The sequence below is a fragment of the Dama dama genome, chromosome 9 (assembly GCF_033118175.1).
Source record: "Dama dama isolate Ldn47 chromosome 9, ASM3311817v1, whole genome shotgun sequence".
Lineage (NCBI taxonomy): Eukaryota > Metazoa > Chordata > Mammalia > Artiodactyla > Cervidae > Dama > Dama dama.
In genome coordinates, this window is record NC_083689.1 from 29458612 (window position 1) to 29478070 (window position 19459).

Genomic DNA, 19459 nt, shown 5'->3' on the forward strand with positions numbered 1-19459 from the left:
CCTGAATGTAAACAAGCCGAATATCCATAACAAAACAAAACTAAGTATGTTAAGTCAACCTCACAGCCCTGTGAAAGGCTACTTGTACTTGTTAGCCCATAAAATCTCTTTTCCAGGTAGTTTCTTAAAAATAACAACAACAAATGTGTCAGCAGAATGTTGATTCAATTTAGTGTTTCTAGAAAACTATTTCTATTTCTAGAGTTTTTCTTCTTTTCAGAGTTTTTGCTGTTGGTTCCCTTCCTAGTGCTATTTGGTAGATGGTGCATGCTGTGCTGAGATGGCAACCATAGGGTTGACTGTTTGTGACCCTATGGACTGTAGCTTGCCAGGCTCTTCTGTCCATGGGATTCTCCAGGCAAGAGTACTGGAGTGGATTTCCATGCCCTCCTCCAGGGGATCTTCCCAGCCCAGGGATCTAACCCGGATCTCCTGCATTGCAGGCAGACTCTTTACCCACTGTGCCACCTACATTCAAATTCTCATGTAACCTCACACTGGCCATGTGATCTGAGACACACTGTCTAAGTTTTTCAGATCTCTTTCATGTTGGTGTTCAGTAAATGGTTCCCAAGTTTCTAGCTATAAATGCTTTTTTAGGAAGTGAAAAGGGGGTACTTAGAGATTAACTAGTCCATATATCTCAGTGTACAAGAAAAGAAAACGAGGCCTTGGGGAATTAAGGGACTTCTACAAAACCTTTCAGCTGGTTCCTGGTAGGACCAGTAAAGATTCAAGCTACCTGAGTGCCCGGTGTGTGCTCCTTCACTGATTCATCAGTTCAGTTCAGTTCAGTCAGCTCAGTCGTGTCCAACCCTTTATGACCCCATGAATCGCAGCACGCCAGGCCTCCCTGTCCATCACCAACTCCCAGAGTTTACTCAAACTTATGTCCGTCGAGTCAGTGATGCCATCCAGCCATCTCATCCTCTGTTGTCCCCTTCTCCTGCCCCCAATCCCTCCCAGCATCAGGGTCTTTTCCAATGAGTCAACTCTTTGCATCAGGTGGACAAAGTATTAGAGTTTCAGCTTCAGCATCAGTCCTTCCAATGAACACCCAGGACTGATCTCCTTTAGAATGGACTGGTTGGATCTCCTTGCAGTCCAAGGGACTCTCAAGAGTCTCCTCCAACACCACAGTTCAAAAGCATCAATTCTTTGGTGCTCAGCTTTCTTCACAGTCCAACTCTCACATCCATACATGACCACTGGAAAAACTGATCCATACTATCATGTAATATCTACTACCTCAAGTGGGTTAGTATATGCTTGATGATCTCTGCCACTAGTAGGAGTTTTCTCCAGCAGATAGTGTGAGGTTGTTTTCATGTGTAACCAGAGTTACAATGCTGGGCACAAAGCTAGGTAGAGCTAACAGTCTTTGCTGCCTATGAGTTTGAAGCTCTAGCAAAAGTGGATAGAGGCTCTTTTTGCCGTTTGTGTAACTTCCATTTGCCAATTTGGATCCATAACATTTCAGCTGAGTTTGGAAAGTTGTGTGAATATCACTTTGGTGGTTTCCCTGTCTTCTGGAACTTTGCTGCAGACTTGCATGAGTCATCATGCTTCCAAGGTTTCCTCCTGGTTAAATGTCTCCATGCAGTGTCTATCTCCATGGAGTTTCCTGTGGGGAGCATTTGCTTACAATTCTGTCTGCCAACAGATTCCTTAAATGCCTTGAGATCTCTGTGGCATGACCCAGGGCTCTCTACTTGGCTCTGATATGTTTGAAGTTTTGCCATTAATGTGAAAAAAAATATGGAAGTCTTGCCTGACACAAAGATGGTGAGCACAATGAATATGATAATGAGGGAATCAGGTTATAAAAAGCCTAGACCGATTAACTCAATGAAATATAATGAAATAAAAAAGAGACATTTTAAATTCTTATATTGGGGTGCAATATTTTAAAACTGTACCAGAAGAGGATGGGATTTTATGTTTGACATAACATTTGGCATCACATGGCATAGGTAAATTTCTACCTTCGCATACATAAAAATACCCAAGAGTTTCAGCTGCCTGTGATGACTTTTGAACGGCTTACTATGAACAGTAATGTGGCTGCACAAAAAAAGATGATTTCCTCTTGGACTGCATCTTGTAACATGTGCTTCTCAGAACAAAATAAATCAGAATTTGGTTCCACTCATTTTAGTCAACCACATAGGGGTTATTATTTTCTTTTCTCTGCAACAGGGACATGGCTAAACTGAAGAGCATCCAGAATGTTTGATAAGAACAAGAGATGATTCAAAACATATGACATTATAAAGGGTGGTGGAAGGAACTAGAGTATTTTTATCCTGGGGGAATAATAATAACTGTCAAGAAATCTGAAGAAGCTGAGATTTGACCATACTTGCAAGCTGATCTGTTAGCCTGACACAGTTCCATGGATGCTGGTAGAAAGCATAAGACCCAGAGTCAGAGAACAGTTCGTTACTCATAACAGTCAGAGGACCCAGAGTATCAGCATTTCCCTGTGTCAGCTCCTTATACCAGTCCGCACAGGGCAATGCCAATGGGAGGAGATGATGCTTGTACACACGATAGGTGGCGTTATGAGAGGAATCCCGAGCTCAGGAAACCCCAATCTTTTATAATAGGCTACCTGCAGTGGACATGAACTTGGGCAAATTTCAGGAGATGGTGAGGGACAAAGAGGCCTGGTGTGCTGCAGTCCATGAGGTCACAGAATTGGACACGACTGGGCAACTGAACAACAACAAGCAAATCTGCCCAACCATCTACCTAGGGCAAGAGAGATACTATCTCTAAACAAAGAACTTTCAAAGGAATTACACTCTGTCAATGCCTCAGCTAGAAGGACATGCAAAAAGGTGGAGGGATCCATGAAGAAGTGTTTTTCAACAACAGTTACATCTCGAGGGTGGTCCTATTAAAGAATATCAGAAATCTGCCACTTCAGGAGAAAACAATGGTGTCCCCTTGGAGAAAATGGCCAAAATACAAGTTTACAGTAGGTTAAAATTATTTCCTGTAAAACAGAACGAGCTCAAGATGGGATGGACTCCTTGAGAAGTTAGACATGTTCAGGCACAACTCAGGCAGCCATTTGTTGTGACTGTTGAAGAAATATTTATACACCAGAGCAGAACTGAATTTAATGTTGTTTTCAGCTTCTTCCAGCACTCCACTTATCAGAAAATAGAGGATAAGAAATAAGTGAGGTAACTAGGAAAAAATGCGTGACAGAAAAGGATAAAGGGTCCTTTCAAACTTGAAATACTTTGTTGTATAACTTCTGAAGCTCTAGTTCTGTCCTAAGAGGACCCAGACATCTCTTTGATAAGCCAGAGTTAGGGCTGTATCCAAAACCTTTATGAACTTTATGTTGTAATCTCCCTTGGCGGGCCTCTTCAGCTAAGAAAAACAGCTCAAAGATCTACTTGGAAATAAACTCTGAAGCCTTATCCTAGATTGATTATCCTGTGTCTAGAGAACCAGAATCTTTGCTAAAGGATCCTTTATAATTTACCTGGAAATACCTCTTGTTGTCCAGACACCTAAACTGAAGCTTGGGAATACCCTAAAGGAAAAGATACTGTCCATAGGGTTGTTTTTAAGAAATACAACACGTCTTCCCCCCACCACCCACCCCTGCCAAAAAAAGGAGATTATTTGAGAGTAACTCTCATGACAGTTAGCAAAAGGACGTTTTTCACTTCACAGATTTATTAACTGTTCATTCTGTTTGAATTCATGTGCACACACACCACATATGTAAGATGACACAACTATAACTAGTGGGTGGAGATGTGACTATGGGCATGCCATTCGACCTCTTTGTCTTCCTATTTCTTTCCATGAAAAGTGAGGGGGTTGAAATAGGTGATAGCAGTGTTTCTTTATAGCTTTCCAAACTCCAGAGAATCCAGGAAAGGCTGCCTTCTTAAAAGCTGCCTAATATTCAGAGCTCTAAGAATATAATAGGGCTTAAAAGAAAATAATGGGAAGCTTAGAAGGGAAAAGAAAATGGAAATCCCCTTTGAAAAATGGTTTAAGGGAATCTCTCTTAGGCTAAAGCATAGACACATCAATCAGGATATTGGGGAAGTCTATGGGATGGAATCATATAGGAATATCTTGTGGTGTTTTGTGATAAGATGTGAGTGCACTTTATGGCAGGAAACTGGAAGCAAAACTTCAACTGTATTCTCAATTCAGCAGGGAATCCTATTCTAAAAAGTTGACCTTGGTAAGAGCCCCAGACTGGCTGAAGTGTTGGGTGCTGACTCATCAGGCTGGAGCCAGCTGTAAGGGTAGGAAGGACTTGCTTCTAAAGAGGTAGACACCTCTCTGGAAAGAATTCATTTATTCTTTTAAGTAACAGGAGAGACAAAGCTTAAATGGTTGTCCTTCTTTTGCATCTCAAACAAGCAAATAACTAAACTCTTCTGGCTTGGGCCAGTTTGATCCCACCCTGACTATGCACATTTAGGGAACTGAACACATTTTCTGGAGATCACAGCTCTCTACAACTTTATGGTGAATCAATAATTGAGGCACCCCTCTTTGTATACTCTGTCTCAGAAGACCTATATCTCAGATCTCACAAATCACATCTCAGAATTTATTCAATGCTTTGGAGCTTAAAATATTTTTTTCGAAAATAATTATGTTTCCATATGGTTTATATGTCAGTTCTGAAAGTTGACATCTTCTTGAAACTATGAGATGTCTTTCGATGATTTAGTCAGGTAAAATTTGTCATCAAGTAAAATTTGTCATCACACCAAATTTATCAATGTAATATAAAAGTTTCAGTGTTTCAATAAAACAATGGGACTTGAATGGGTACTTTTTCCCCCTGAATACATCCACTCTAATTTCTGCCTCCTAAAACTGTTGCTTTATTTTGTTTCAGCTTTAACCCTTAAAAATAGTAGAAGAACAATCTTACTTGGAATGTTCATTAGTTTAACAGCAGGAGTCAAGTTAATCTCCTTCAAACCCATATTAGACTTACTTTACAGGGTTTAAGATGTTTTAAAAAAGAGGTCTTTTGGAAGAAGCAGTGTTGATCTAGAACTTGGAGTCTCTTGGGAGCACAAACAGAGCTCAGACTGAGAATGAGTCTGCCACATTTTTCTGAATCAGAAGTCAGCTCTCTTCTAGCGTGACCTTGGGAAAGTAATTTTTGTCATCCTGGGATACAGATATACATGATAGAGGGCAGCTGCAGTCATTATAAATATCTTGTAAGGTAGGCAAAATGCTGCACTATAACTCCGGTAGCCAGAAAGCCAGGAGAGAGAGGGCTTTTGTGACCTTTCAAGAATAGTCTGTTCACCCCAAGGAGTCCTGAGTAATTAAAACAGAGGGTTAGCACTTCTCACTGGAGGGATCAATTTACTCTGAACACCCCAAAGCGTTTCATCACTTGTTCTGGTCTCTGGCTCTGGTGGAGCGTGGGAGACCCATATTCAGGGTGGGATCAAACTGGCCCAACCAGTGAGGGGGTGGGTTAAAGAAGGAGCAGTAATCTGAGAAGGAAAAACAAAAATAGAGTGGGGGATAAAGTGAGGAGAGAAAGAAGAGCAGGCTCTGGGAGGCCCTGTGGCACTTCCTGGCAACCCTGTGTTCCAAGGCCTCGTGGAGGGCAGATGGCTATTTGCGTCTGTCCTGTTTTAGTAGCAGATCCTAGCGTGGCCCCAAGGGAGGGTGCACACACTGGCCTTGACCACCACTCCCCATGTCACTTTCTTTCTCAAGAATCTGCAGTGACTCTCACCCTTCATTTTGCCTTTTCCGACTTTCGGATGTTCAGCTCCCGTAAGATTTCCAACTCTCCCTCCAACTATATTGTCCAGGCAGGCTGCTCCCCTTCCTCTAAGCCCCACACCCTCTCTCCTTTTCCTCTTCTACAACTTTCCCTCTTCTCTTCCAATGAACATATCTAAAACACGTCTATCATCTTAGGTCAAGACATAATTCATTTCAGAATAGCAACTTAGATTGCATCAAGTTTTATACCATGCACTTAAACATGCACTGTCCTCAACTGACTCACTGTTTCCTGGGACATTTCCTTGACTATCTTGGCCCTCATCCATCTCTCCCATATTCTGTCTCTTGGAGCATCTGTTTGCTGACCCACCTTTACAGAATTACTCTGTAGGGAGGGAAAATGTGGGAATCTACATTTTCAGCAAGTTCCCCCAGAGGAACTAAGGAGCTGGAATGAACTAAGGAGGCAGAATTTTAACTTTGGCTGTTTATTTTATATCTTTCCATATTGTTTCTACATTTTTACCATGGTCACATACACCTTTTGTAATAAAAATTAGTGGGGGTGCGTATATATTTGTTAAGCTCTCAGAGGATTCTGATGGTGTAGGAACCGTAGATTCCCACAGTTGTTTGAACAATGACGTGGACACATACCTTCCTTCATTTCTCAGCTCTTCAGTGAGGTCGACAGTTACTGAAGAGCAAGAACTAGTTTCATGTTTTTCCTATCTCTCCAATGCTAGAAATGCCAGGCTCAAAGCAGGTGCTCAATAAGTACTCAAATGGGTTTGAATAGACTCCCAATAAAATAGGAGAGAAATTAAATAAGGATACACATGACATGGTACATTTGAAGAAAAAAGAAAACTTTACAATTAGTAGGTTAAAGAAAGATGCAATAGTAAGACAAAAATATATATATACTTAGGTGACTTAACAGACCACAGGATGACCACAGATCAGCATCAGTGTTGTGTTTTTGGAACTAGAAATGTAGAATCTCTGAAGGCATCAGTTAACTTGTAGCTTGATAAAACCAAGAGGTTTTGTTTTAATCTGGCTCATTCTTATAAGTGAACACAGTTATGAATTCTATAGCTAAAGAAATCTGAGTAGTTGGGAAGAGTTAAGAATCAAAACTTACATACTTTGCTAGTGGAAATGCAAACTAATACAGCTGCTTAGGGAAACAGTCTCACAGCTCTTCAAAAAGTTAAACATAGAATTAGCATATGGGCTAGCAAATCCACTCACAGGAATTTACTAAAGGGAATTGAAAACACATATCCATACAAAATCTTGTACAAATGTGTTCATAGCAGCATTTTTTAAGACTGGCCAATGAATAACCATGATAGATGAATAATGGCTCAGATGGTAAAGAATCTGCCTTCAATGTGGGAGACCCGGGTTCGATCCATGGGTCAAGAAGATCCCCTGGAGAAGGGAATGGCAACACACTCCAGTATTCTTGCCTGGAGAATTCAATGGATAGAGGGACCTGGCGGGCTGCAGTCCATGGGGTTGAGAAGAGTTGGACATGACTGAGTGACTAACACAACACAGTCTAGCCAAACAACAGGATATTATTTGACCATACAAAGATATAAAATACAGATCATGCTACAACACAGATGAATCTGTCTTAAAAACATGCTATGTGAAAGAAGCCAGACACAAAAGGCCATGTGTTCTTTGACTCCATTAGTATGAAATGTCCAGAATTAGCAAATCCATAGAGACTGAAGTTGGATTAGAAATTACTAGATCTGAGAGAAAGAGGGGTGGGACATGATTGGTGGTGGGTATAGAATTCTGGAATTAGATAGTGATGATGGTCACATTTGTGAATATATTAAAGACCAGTGAATTGTTTACTTTAGAAGTCTAAATTTTGTGGTATGTAAATTACATTTTAATAGAGCTATTATTTTTTAAATGAAAATAAATCAAGAGGGAACATGGGGGACAAGGGAAAGCTGAGCAGAAGAATCTCCAAAATGTTACAAAAGAAAGAATAAGAAAAGGGAGAAGTCTTACTAAGGGCTGCCTTTTTAGGCATAGTTCTTTTTTAAACTTTTTTTTTTAAATGAAGGCTAATTGAGGAGAAAATTAAAAGACATAGACTTTAAATGCAGCCTTAAGGAGTTTAGCTTAGATAAAAGTTTTTCCTATCCATACGGAGTTGGAATAAGAGATTTTCATATCTCTCTTTTTGGGAGGTTAAACGGTGCTTAGAATACGTCCCATGTGTCAATCCGTGGAAGCCCTTCCTGAAATGGGAGAGGGATGAATTAGATGACCTTTCATGGTCTTTGGTCTTTTTCTCTTTCTCAGAACAATTAGTCCTCAGCATTTGATATAACACACTGCCTCCAGAGCGCTGAAATAAGAGAGAAGAGACACTTCTGTTTCTTGAAAAGTTTTATTTGGTTTATTCAGTCATAAGCATACATTCTTCTTAAGACTATAAAAGTCTTCTCCTCCAAACAGTTAACTTTTTATTGAAAAAAAAAAGCACAACTTGAAATAGCCACCTATTATTTCAATCAATTGTGCAGAGAAAGTAAATTCAGATTATGTATCGCTACCTCTACTCATGTTATTAATATGAATACATAGAATGCACTTGGCCTGGTAAATAGTTTGCAAGCCTCCACAAGCCTTTGAATTTGTTTTATTTAAAAAGCAAAATAACATCATCCTCACTCGTATTTCCCAGGGATCAATCATTTCTAAGCATTCCCCATTGCCTCCCATTGCTCTTAGCTTTAGGAGAAAACAAGTACCTGCTTTGGGTCCACTCAGCAGCATCTTCCTCATTCTCTGCCTAGGACCCAGATTCCCATGAAAATAAAACAAGCTGGGGGACAAAATTAGAGCAAGGAAGTCTGTTCTGGCCCTGCTTTCAGATTCAAATCAGGTCTTTTTTCCTGGTGACCTAGTCAGGTCCCCCAGGTCCAGTAGGGCTTCATTTTAGGCAAAGTCACTATTGGTACTCTTGGCTTCGTCATCACACACATTCAACAATATTCATTCATTGAGTAAATATCGAAATTGAAACTTTCCTATTTTGGGTTGGTAATAGAAATCTTCATTTCCAATGTCCTCAAATGTTTACTGAATAAATGGATTGTGGTTCTAGAACCAGATAGGGTGAAGACTTTGAGTTGCTGAGAACATTGACTAAAGAAAACCTCTCACTGAGACACGAAGCACTTCTCTTCCTCAGGAAGGATTCCTGGTTCTGTCCTGCTAAGCAAGGGCATGGTCAAACTGCCCTTTCTCCAGGCCTTCAAGTCCGTCAGCCCAGGTCGAGGTTGGCATGCTCCGATACGGGTCCAAAAGAATCCGGAAGCACCTGACGATGAGGATGCCCAAGAAAATAAACAACAAAATCACAAAAACAAATGTGGTTTTCTGCTCCAGAGACATGCTAGAATCTGATGACATGTTCCCAAGGGGCACCAGGGGAGAAGGGACTGGCTGTCCTCCATCCATCGTCCAGGGATGCTAGAGCACGGGGTCTCCCGGCTTCTTTCTCTTCCATCATCAGCCTGCTGAGATCATGGTGGCTGCACCTTGGAAAGGCTTCAGAGAGAAAGGAAGGGAAGGAGAGGGAATAAACATCAAAGGGCAACTTTATTTCTAGGCTCACCATCCTATTTTTCAGAGAGAAGAAGCAATCACTAAGCTTTTTCAACAGGGATGCTTAATTCCATATAACTATGGGGAAGAATATGTTACTCTTGCATGAAATTACCAGACTGTTCTCAGGGCAGCCACCTGGGGCCAGGAGGGATGGGCAGGAAGGGCAACCAGAGTACAGAAGATGAGAAATGTACAAGGTAATGTTGACCTCACGTGTGTTGCCAACTTGACATCCAAACCCAGCCTCCCTGCCAAGTCTCTTCTAGATTCCCTCCAATAATAATACTCTCACATCATTCTTATAATGAGACCATTGACTGGACACCAGCTGTGTGCCAGGACTGAAGATAGCCACTCTACCACAGCCTCCATGAAAGCAGGGATCTCTGTAGCATGAGGAAACTGAGGCTGGAAAAGTGTTAGTCACTTAGTCGTGTCCAGTTCTTTGCGGCTCCATGGACTGCAGCCCACCAGGCTCCTCTGTCCATGGGATTCTCCGGGCAAGAATACGGGAGTGGGTTTCCATTTCCTTCTCCAGGGGATCTTCCTGACCTAGGGATCAAATCTGGGTGTCCTGCATTGCAGACAGATTCTTTATTGTCTGAGCCGGGCTGGAAAAGTTGCTCAATATAGAAACTCTCTCAAGGAGCATTGGGTTCGGGTCTTCAGTCTCTAGCCTCCGTGTTACTGTGTGCGGGACCTTGAAGAAGTCACTAAGCTGGAAAGATGAGAAGTAGAAATGGCTGAGTGCTATCTCACGGTGCTACCATGAAGATGAATGTCAGAGGAAACCTTTGAAAAGCATACAAAGATGAAAAGCAAGGGAAACAAAGTGTTGCTTCACTGAAGACAGGACTAAGGAAGCTACCATGCTCCTCCTTTGCTCTCTCTCGCCTGGGCCAAGGGAGAAGGGAGGGGTCTCAGACTCCCAAACCATTAAACTCCTGCTGCTTTTTCTCTTTTCATCAAAAAACAAAAACCTGGTTCAATACTTGATCCTGGGAAGGACCTAGAGAACCGAGCTTGGGAAAAGAAATTGATTGCATTTTTTAAAAGCCTTAAAGCAGCTTCCTACTGTTTGTTTAAGACCATTTGGTGAGAGGAAGAGAAAGAAAGAAAGATTATCACTATTTCTATTTTGCTAGTAGAAAAACTAAGGTGTATGGATATTACTGTTTGTCTTTAAAGGCATATTGAAGTAGACACCAAGGCCAGTGAAAGCTTCATATATTGAACTAAACCTATTTAAATCAAATTTGATAAAGAAAAGCACTTACATTAGACATTACTATATAGGTAAATCATAGGACATATTTATGAATCTGTATGTAAAAAAATTACATAGTCATCTATGGAAATTACCATGAATTCAAAAGAAACTATGCGCAATGAAAATAAGCAACCAAATAAAAATAGAATTATGGCCTAAAGGATTAACATAGTATTTCTTTAGTTAATTTATAATCATTGTCTTGAGGTATAGAACTAGTGAGCATGACAACACTTTGCATATATGTTGACACTTCAAAGTTTATAAAATCACAGTTTAAAAACAGTTTATAAAGGGAATTACAACTGGTATCTGGGAGGAAGGAGTTACCAGTTTATGGAAATAATATTCTGCAGATCCTTGACTCTGAATTTTTTAAAGGTTGGAATAGTTGCAGGAGATTCATTTATGATTCATTTTTATTTTAAAATACAATTGGAATAAAATTTGACTGTTTTTTAAAAACATCTCTTTAGGAGTATAGAGGATATTCATGGATTGGGCTTGGTTTGCTTGTTTTTAAGCACCCCACCAGTCTTGGGTGCTAATTCTTAATTGGAACTGAAGAGCAGACAGGAAAGGTAGCCAAGCAGTTCTCCCTGGTGCTTCTAACTAAGGACATCCATGCTGCTACTGCTGCTAAGTCGTTTCAGTCGTGTCCAGTTCTGTGCGACCCCATAGATGGCAGCCCACCAGGCCCCGCCGTCCCTGGGATTCTCCAGGCAAGAACACTGGAGTGGTTTGCCATTTCCTTCTCCAATGCATGAAAGTGAAAAGTGAAAGTGAAGTCGCTCAGTCGTGTCCAACTCTTAGTGATCCCGTGAACTGCAGCCTACCAGGCTGCTCCGTCCATGGGATTTTCCAGGCAAGAGTACTGGAGTGGGTTGCCATTGCCTTCTCCGAAGGGCATCCATACCCACACCAAACACCCAAACTGGACTTAATCATACCAAACAAAAAATTCTCCAAAACCTGGGTCAAAAGAAAGCCTTTTGGTGATAGAGGAATAGATGCCTAAGCTGTGCTAAGCTCAGTTGTGTCTAACTCTTGCAACCCTGTGGACTGTAGCTTGCCAGGCTCCTCTCTTCATGGGATTTTTCAGGCAAGACTACTGGAGTGGGTTGCCATTTCCTCCTCCAGAGTATCTTCCCAATCCAGGGATCAAACCCTCATCTCTTGCATCTCCTGCATTGGCAGGCGCGTTCTTTACCACTGAGACGCACTATGTTGCCTCTTGTCTTTTCATGTCTGACTGATCCCTGGCCTTCCCACTGGCTTACTAAAATCCATTTTACTATGTCCATTTTCCCTCTGGCCCAAGTGAAGCCAGAACCATTTTCTTTGTCTGTTCTTTAACACAGCCGAGACAGATTTGCATTTTTAGGAAAATTTTGTTTATGAAAACAAAAGGGAAATAGAAGGAAAAAGAGGACCATTAACTATGTAAATTTACAACACAAAGTTTGCTAGATCTGTGAAGTTCAATGAAAACAGTGGAGAAGTGGACATAGAAACTTTTGAGCCTGTATTAATGACACCCTAGCCATGAGCTGTCTGATTAATATAGCAATACCTTTTCAGTCCCTTCTTTCTCACCCCTGGTCACTTTGCTATCATGATGAGCACCATCATGACACCCTGGACCAGTCTTCTCCAGCCTTGTCCTTTGTACAAGGCAAGGTATCAAGTCCTTTTCTCTTAGCTAAGCATCCTGTAATTCCTAGGCTTATGCCATAACTCAGGTTTTAGAACAGGTACACCATTCATTTGGGGGATGCAGTGATGGGCAACCATTCCAAGAAGCCCCAGTAAACAACCTAGCCATTTCAATTCAAATCATCAGCGACATCTCTCTATACATGAGTCTGGGGCCTCACTTCTTCACAGGAAAGCCAACTATTCGAATGTCTTAACACAGTTTTGATTTGCAATTTTACCATGCTATGCTGATTAAAAGGCAGATCTAAGGATATAGTTAGCCCTCCTAGCAACCTGATCAGGTGTTTTGAGAAGCCTGCTAAAATATAAATATATATATTCTTGTTCTCTGAGCCTTTCACCACCAATCCCTTTTAGATATACCAAACTGAGGAGACAATAGAGATGAAAGCATTTTGAGAACTCAAAAGATCTTTACAGACTGTAAGCCTCTGCCCTTCCAGCATACTATGATGCCCAAGTTCCTATTAAAATAACTTCATTTGGTCAAATCATCACAGGTCTCTATTAAAGTGCAGTATTTTACCAGGGAAGATGACACATTAACACACTGGCAGGGATTTGTCTTTGAATACTGTTCCTGTTTGGAGGAGGAAGAAAAGAGGTAGATAGAAAGGAAATTGAAGAAAGATCCTGCTGGGAGCAAGGGGCTGCTAGAGGGACTTGCAGGAACCAGACTTGGGGGCTATGAGTTGATGGTCCAGAGGGAGAGTCCTGAGGAAGGATGAGGGAGAGTGGGTAGAGATGAGAAGAGGAAATGGTTATGAAGGGAGATGGAGATCCAGAGATTCAGAAAGAAATGCCAACTATTTCCCAGTTTTGCCTGGAACTGCTTGAAATCCCTAGACGAGCCTGCTTGATTTTAAACCTGCAATCAACTAATCAATAATTTACAAGTTTGGAAAGCTCAATAGCATGTTTAAGCTAAAGGAAGCATCAGTGTAAGATGCAGAAATAGAAATAAATGTAATCACTTGGCCACCACAGTACAAGAATATTCAAAGACATCCAAATTTTGTAAGTGTCTGAGAGTAAAGTGTCCCTTTTTTTGGTAGAAATAATTCTTAGGGAATGGTCACAATTGCTTTTGCCTAAACAATAAAAGGTTCCTTTCAGATGAATAGAGGAATGTGGGCAAGTAAATTATTTTGAAAGATTTTGACGCAACCATTATCAGCATTAATAACAACAAAAGGCAGTTATTTTAAGAAGGACCAGAGTTACTCACAGCAATATTTTAATCCTGACTGGCTTTCCCTATCACATAGCACACGTGTCTTCCCTTTGCTGGGTCCATTTGTATGTGCTCGGGAAATAAAGTCTAATTTTAACATGGACCAAGGAAACCTCAGTTGAAAGCTGCCATTTTCAAAAGTCATGTAATACATCCCTTTTCTCAAACTAAGCTCCTTGGACTCTAAGTTCACAAGGTGCAAACACCCTGAATTAGTCACTAAGCCCCGTGTGAGGAGTCCATCTCACCCATAGTCATTCTTACTGTCAGCCACTCACTCTAGTTCATTTGCAGAGAAACCCTCTCTTTCTTACCCCATACTTCCTCTATACTGCGTCATGATTCATCTTTCTAAGCTCAAATTTAACATTCCTCCCCTCAAAAAACCCTTGTACTCCAATATCCAAGACCCTCACCAACCTCTTAACCCTCTTGTGGACCTGATACACCTGTTTTCTGGACCACAAATTAGATGGCAATCTTGTCAGTGGAATTTTTCTGAGGTCTTACTATATTTTCAAAGTAAGTTCAGAAAGGAACAAAGATCAAGTCACATTTGGTTTTGAGCAAAATGACCAGTGGACAAGAAGAAACTTACATGTAATTGATCTGCAGTCACCTAAGGAGAGCGGAGAGCGTCCCAACTCTGGCCGTTCAGCAGCTCCACCTCACACCTGGTATTCTTTGAACACCTCCAGGCTTCCCACCTCTGAGCTTTGAGTCATGATGCTGCCCGCCAGATGCTCTGCTCCTCGCCCTCTTCCCACCTGCGGCTTTCTCTCCCGCCCTCGGGTCCACGCCAAAGTCCTCCTCCTCAGCGGGGCCTCTGTCCTCCCTTCACCCAAGGCACCGACGCCTCCTGCTCGGTCCCTGGGAACACTTCACCTCCACTCTGCAGCAGCACCTATCACCCGATGTATCTCCACTGTGCTCGTCACCATCCCCTTTTTAAACAACAGGCTCCTTGAGGAATTCCTTGCTGCTCTGGGATCGTTGCCTCTCTAAATAGAGGTTGAAACAAACCTCTGGCCCCTTAGAGTTCAGGGAACTGAATTCAAGCTTGGAGGTGCTGGGTGGTACAGAGAAGGGGTGAAAAAAAGCACATGTCATCCACCCTAACTGGGATGTCAGACCATTGTGGTTGAAATAGATCTTGTTTTCAAAGAAGCACAAATAGTCTGAGTCACAATGACATTTTAATAGTCACAGAGCTCATGATTTAAGAAGCAGTTGTTTGGGTTTTTTTTAATTTTCTTTGACCTCACTGCTGATGGGTAGGGTCTGAAATATAGAAATCAGCTGGAATTAAGCACTCTCCATTCTGTTTAAGGGGTCAGTCCTTTCTTACCTAGATTGCTTTTTGATGGGGAAGGGTAGCCATTTAAAATATCCTGAATCCTATTGTCTTACATGGGAACTATCAATGTCAACACATATCCTTCTCAAGCTTAGAGCCTTTGGACTGTTCATCTCATTATAAAATTTCACAGTAAGAAAAAATATTTTGTCTGGAGAGAACTATCTTAAAGTAATGATATATTTCTTATTTTTCAAGTGACAGCAACAGAATTCATTCATTGCATTTGGCCCCTTGTCCTGGGAAACCACACACAGGCATTCGATTTCACCATCTCACTTTTGTGGTCGTCCCTCCTGCAATGGGTTGCAATAACAGCTACAGTAGATGCAGGGTGTGTATAGTCCTGCCTTGCACATTGTGAGCTGTTCAAAAAATAGGTGATGAGGAATGAGTGTTTTCTCTTTATCTCATTGTTGTGCAAAATGAGATTTATTGCTCATTTCCCACGCAGGAATGGAGATTGTTAAATAAACCGCCCCAAATCAAAAAACTCAAAAGAGTAGCCCCCTTCAAAGGGGAATGAGTAGAAAGTCATCATCCTTCAAGTGCTAATGCCCTGCAGGGTGCTGTGAAACAACGCAGTCTGTATTTTAAGTACTCCGAAACCATATAATTGCTGTACCTAATTTTTAAACCTTGTAGGCCACAAACCCAGTTATGTGACTTGATGTGTTTGCAAAAACAGATGTAAAAACAGTTCATCCATCGAGCAAGAACACTCACAGGCTTGTCCAGTTTACACTCACATGTGATGGACAGGACACCTTGTCCCACAAAGACATCCTGTGTACCTTGTTTATATTTATCTAGCAGCCTAGTGAGACCAATCTGTAGACTATGAAGTAGGGAGGGAGTTGGCTGGGTAGGCAGGACTGAATTTGCAACAACTGACAGGGACAAACTTCCTCAAAGTGCTGCATTATCCTGCAATAGTTCTGAAGCTTGGCTGTTGAAATGTGAACATGTCTTGTAAAGATGGAAGAAATAATATATCCTGAAACTGAGGCAGAATAGAATCACTCTCTACTTTTTTGAGCTAAAGGAAGCCTCAACTGCATTGCTGTCTGTATAGCTGGAGTGTTTGGAGGTATATCGTCCAATCCACCCACCGACCCACCCCCGACGTGTAAACATCCCATTCAACCCTTTTACACATCTCCCCCCACAACTGTGAGCCCACCACCAAAGCCACCTCATTTCTTGTAGAAATTCTGTGTATGAATCCAGTGAAGAGCAACTTGCATTCTAGGATATACACGCAAAGATGCAAAATGTTTCCTATAAATTCACAGAATACATGGCCCTTTTGGTGGCCAGCCAAGACCTTGAGGTAGAGATTTCCTGACTCTAAGTACTTTAGGCATTTTAACCGCCCCCTCCCCATTTTTCTGGCTCACATAAATACATGGCAACTTCCATGTTCCTCTTTTTCAACACCGCTCCTGTTCTGATACAATAGCCCTGATGATTCCAAATTCACAGGATGGTTAGGAGTAAATATTACTTTATACACTCAAAAACTAGACCGAAGGCTAGTAGAAAGCCCATAGACAACAATTTTAAAGACGAGCGAATGTGGTCAGCTACAAATGTCAACAGGCAGTTTCAGAACTGTTGCTAGCCCTGACTGCTGCACCGGAGGTCAGCTTCCTCTGCCCATCTCTGCAAAGTCAGCCTGCAGACACATCTGCTGCTTGGTTTGGGGTGTGAACCCTGTTGTAGCCAGTTCACCATGCTGGTCAGCAGGGGACCTTTATCTTCAGCCTGAGCCCTGACCTCAGCTTTACTTCCTCCCTATTTTCATCTTCCTCCTGACATCTGCTTTACGACTTTTAAAGGGACTGCAGGGCAAGACTGCAGCCTTGCTGAGAACATCAGAAAAATAGCCTGTGAGTGCCCAGTCAGTAAAGGGGGGTATCAAAAGTCACCACGAGCAAACTGGAACTTTAAAGTCCAAACAATAACCTTACTGTTCAACTCAGTTTTCCTTCTCTTTCCTTGTGTGTTTCCTAGTGAAAGAGAGTGCTTGCTGATACCTCAAAAGGCTAGGGCTGCACATTGCCCAGGGACAACAGGGACAGTCAGCATTATCATTATGAGTTGTTTGGGTCATGATCCTTTGTAACCAAATTAGAACATCCCTGTTACATTTTAGAAGGTTGGATGTTTTAGGCAAATAGCAAAAAAAAAAAAAAATGTAATGGGCAAAGGGCTTTCAAGAATAATTTACTGCAGCTTAGCAAAGAAAAAAAGCCTGTTTTACTATTCTCTTATCCAGTATCTGTAGCATTATAAACTTAAGCATGCTTTAAAAATACAGTCATCATTACATTTCACCCCATGCATTAACTTTACCTAGCAGCTATTTAATTAGACTTTATCTGACAGCTAGATCTAAATTCAGAACTTGGATCCAAAAGGCATCCATGCGATCATGGCTCATGCATATATTTAAAGTTAGAGGAAAGCATTTAATTAGCCCACCATAGACACAGATTTTGGTCAAATACCTGGATCTGGCTGAACAAACACTTGATCCATTTCCTGGTGGAACAGTTACAGGTAGTTACAAGCCTCCTTAGTTTCCATTCTTCCCGACCAGGCTGTGAGAAAGCAGTAGGCAGTGGTAGCTGCAAGCAGCTGATGGCACACCCCAGAGCTAAAGCTGTTGTTTCAGGCTTAGAAACTTCCCATTAAAACCCCGAGTTAAAGGAGCATCGTCTTTCTGTGTGAGGCATCATTAGCGGCCAATACAGCTGCTTCTCTGAGGCGAGCCATGATTTCGGTTCTGCCTCAGCAACTCTTCGGAGAATTCTGCTTCAGTGAGTAGAGGCAGTATCCTAGCAGTGTGTCTGAAATCATCTTCAAGAAAGCATTAACATTCAAAAGGAGTACGGGGGAAAACATCACAGGACATTCCCATACCTTTTCAAAAATCAAAGTCATAAATCTACCAGTGTCCTGCTCTTCTCTATTGATTGTTGACACTATTCCTCTTTGGGGATGTCAATTAGCACCTTGCAGCAACCAGCCTCCATATCGATCATGGTTTATGACCTTCAGGCCAACTTAATTAATGGAAAGACTTCTAGGGAAGGGTATCATCTTAGCATTTAGGAGATGAAGGAAAGACTCCTTTTCCTAAAAAAAAAAAAACAAAGTTGACCTTTCAGAAAAGCAACGATTATGGGAGGCATTGAGGAAGGAACCAGTAAAAAGAAGAAAATCCTATTTTCACCACCTGTTTGTAAATTTACTAGGTGGTGGGTTGCCAGGTCCGCTCTCCTCTGGGCAGCATGCATAATTGTGACTTTGGCAGTTACCCCACCCCACACAGGCCATCTGAGCCCACTTGGTAAATAAAGATAGACCTTCACTGAGAGAAAGTTGTACTAATTCTAAAGATTCTGGTTACATGGCATAACACTTACACTATTTTCCTTGGACAGAGTACCTAAATAAATTGCGAAAATATAGGATAAAATTAATCTTAAAAAAAAAAAAAGTGTTTCTCTTGAAAACATTCAGCCTAATCCTTGAGATGGAACATCCTTGATTTTTGGCAACTCACCACTTTCTTTGTTGAAATGGAAGAACAATTAGCAACAACACCCACCCACCAAACAATGGGGTGCAAGGTATTCAAAGCTAACTCTCCCTGTGCCTGTCAGCTCTGCCGTCTCTTTGGCTTGCCTGAGAAGCTGGCCATGACCCAGTAGCTCTAGGCGACTAGAATGAAGCTCATTCTCTAAGAGGAAAACCCCCACCTGCTAGCAAGAGACAACAATCCTGGATAAGCCTCAGATCCAAGGAAATTCAAATGCTAAGGGTTAGAGTCTAACATCAGAATCAAATGCTTCACAAGAACATGAAGGTATTTTCCCCAGATGTTTTCCAGACTTTTTAACCAAATTTCCTTTCCAGTTAGTGTAACTTACTATATTTTCTCTCTCTCTCTCTCTCACACAAAGACACGCAGACACACAAAACAATGCGACAAATGAAATCCAACAGAGCACTGTCATTCAATACTAACTGGTATCCATGCTTTTCAGCCGACGACGGTGCTAGTGGACGGAGCATCCTGCTCGGGAATGCTAACAGAGTGTGGTTCAGGGAACAATCTGACCCCGCCCTCACTTATATACTTATCATTCCATGGGGGTAAAAAAGGACTCTAGTTAGAAACGGGCCAGGTGACCACCGGCCCCTGCCCAGAGGCCCCTCAGATACTGTTGTCATCTATAGACAGTAGAGGTGTCAGGGAACACGAGAGGGCTGTGGCTGTCCTCTAGCTACTATGCAGCCTGAACCCATCCCAGGGAGATGAGTGCCTGGCCTATTTTTAAAACTCTCCAGAGAAGTAGATTCCAAAACCCCCTCTGACAACCTCTGTTTCAACTAACTCCTCCATTGCTTACTTCAATTCGGTGAGTCAGCACATTTTTTCTTCTATCCCCTCTGTGGT

The 19459-nt window shown here is 41.7% G+C and overlaps 1 protein-coding gene across 2 annotated transcripts; it reads right to left on the minus strand.

The window, feature by feature from the left end:
• Nucleotides 1-8163: 8163 nt before the first annotated feature.
• On the minus strand, nt 8164-17786 carry CTXN3 (cortexin 3). Of its 2 annotated transcripts, none has more exons than XM_061149328.1 (2): nt 17502-17786; nt 8164-9348 (listed from the first exon to the last, which is right to left on the minus strand). In XM_061149328.1, exon 2 carries the CDS (start codon nt 9256-9258, stop codon nt 9013-9015), a length of 246 nt encoding a protein of 81 aa, XP_061005311.1. In that variant the 5' UTR covers nt 9259-9348; nt 17502-17786; the 3' UTR covers nt 8164-9012. The 2 variants fall into 2 exon arrangements, with proteins under 2 accessions (XP_061005311.1, XP_061005310.1); XM_061149327.1 differs by lacking the exon at nt 17502-17786 and adding an exon at nt 14230-14713.
• Between the last annotated feature and the right edge of the window lie 1673 nt (nt 17787-19459).

Bases quoted from the DNA above. Each gene is read 5' to 3' on its own strand.
- CTXN3 (XM_061149328.1), bottom strand. From the start codon at position 9,258: ATGGATGGAGGACAGCCAGTCCCTTCTCCCCTGGTGCCCCTTGGGAAC.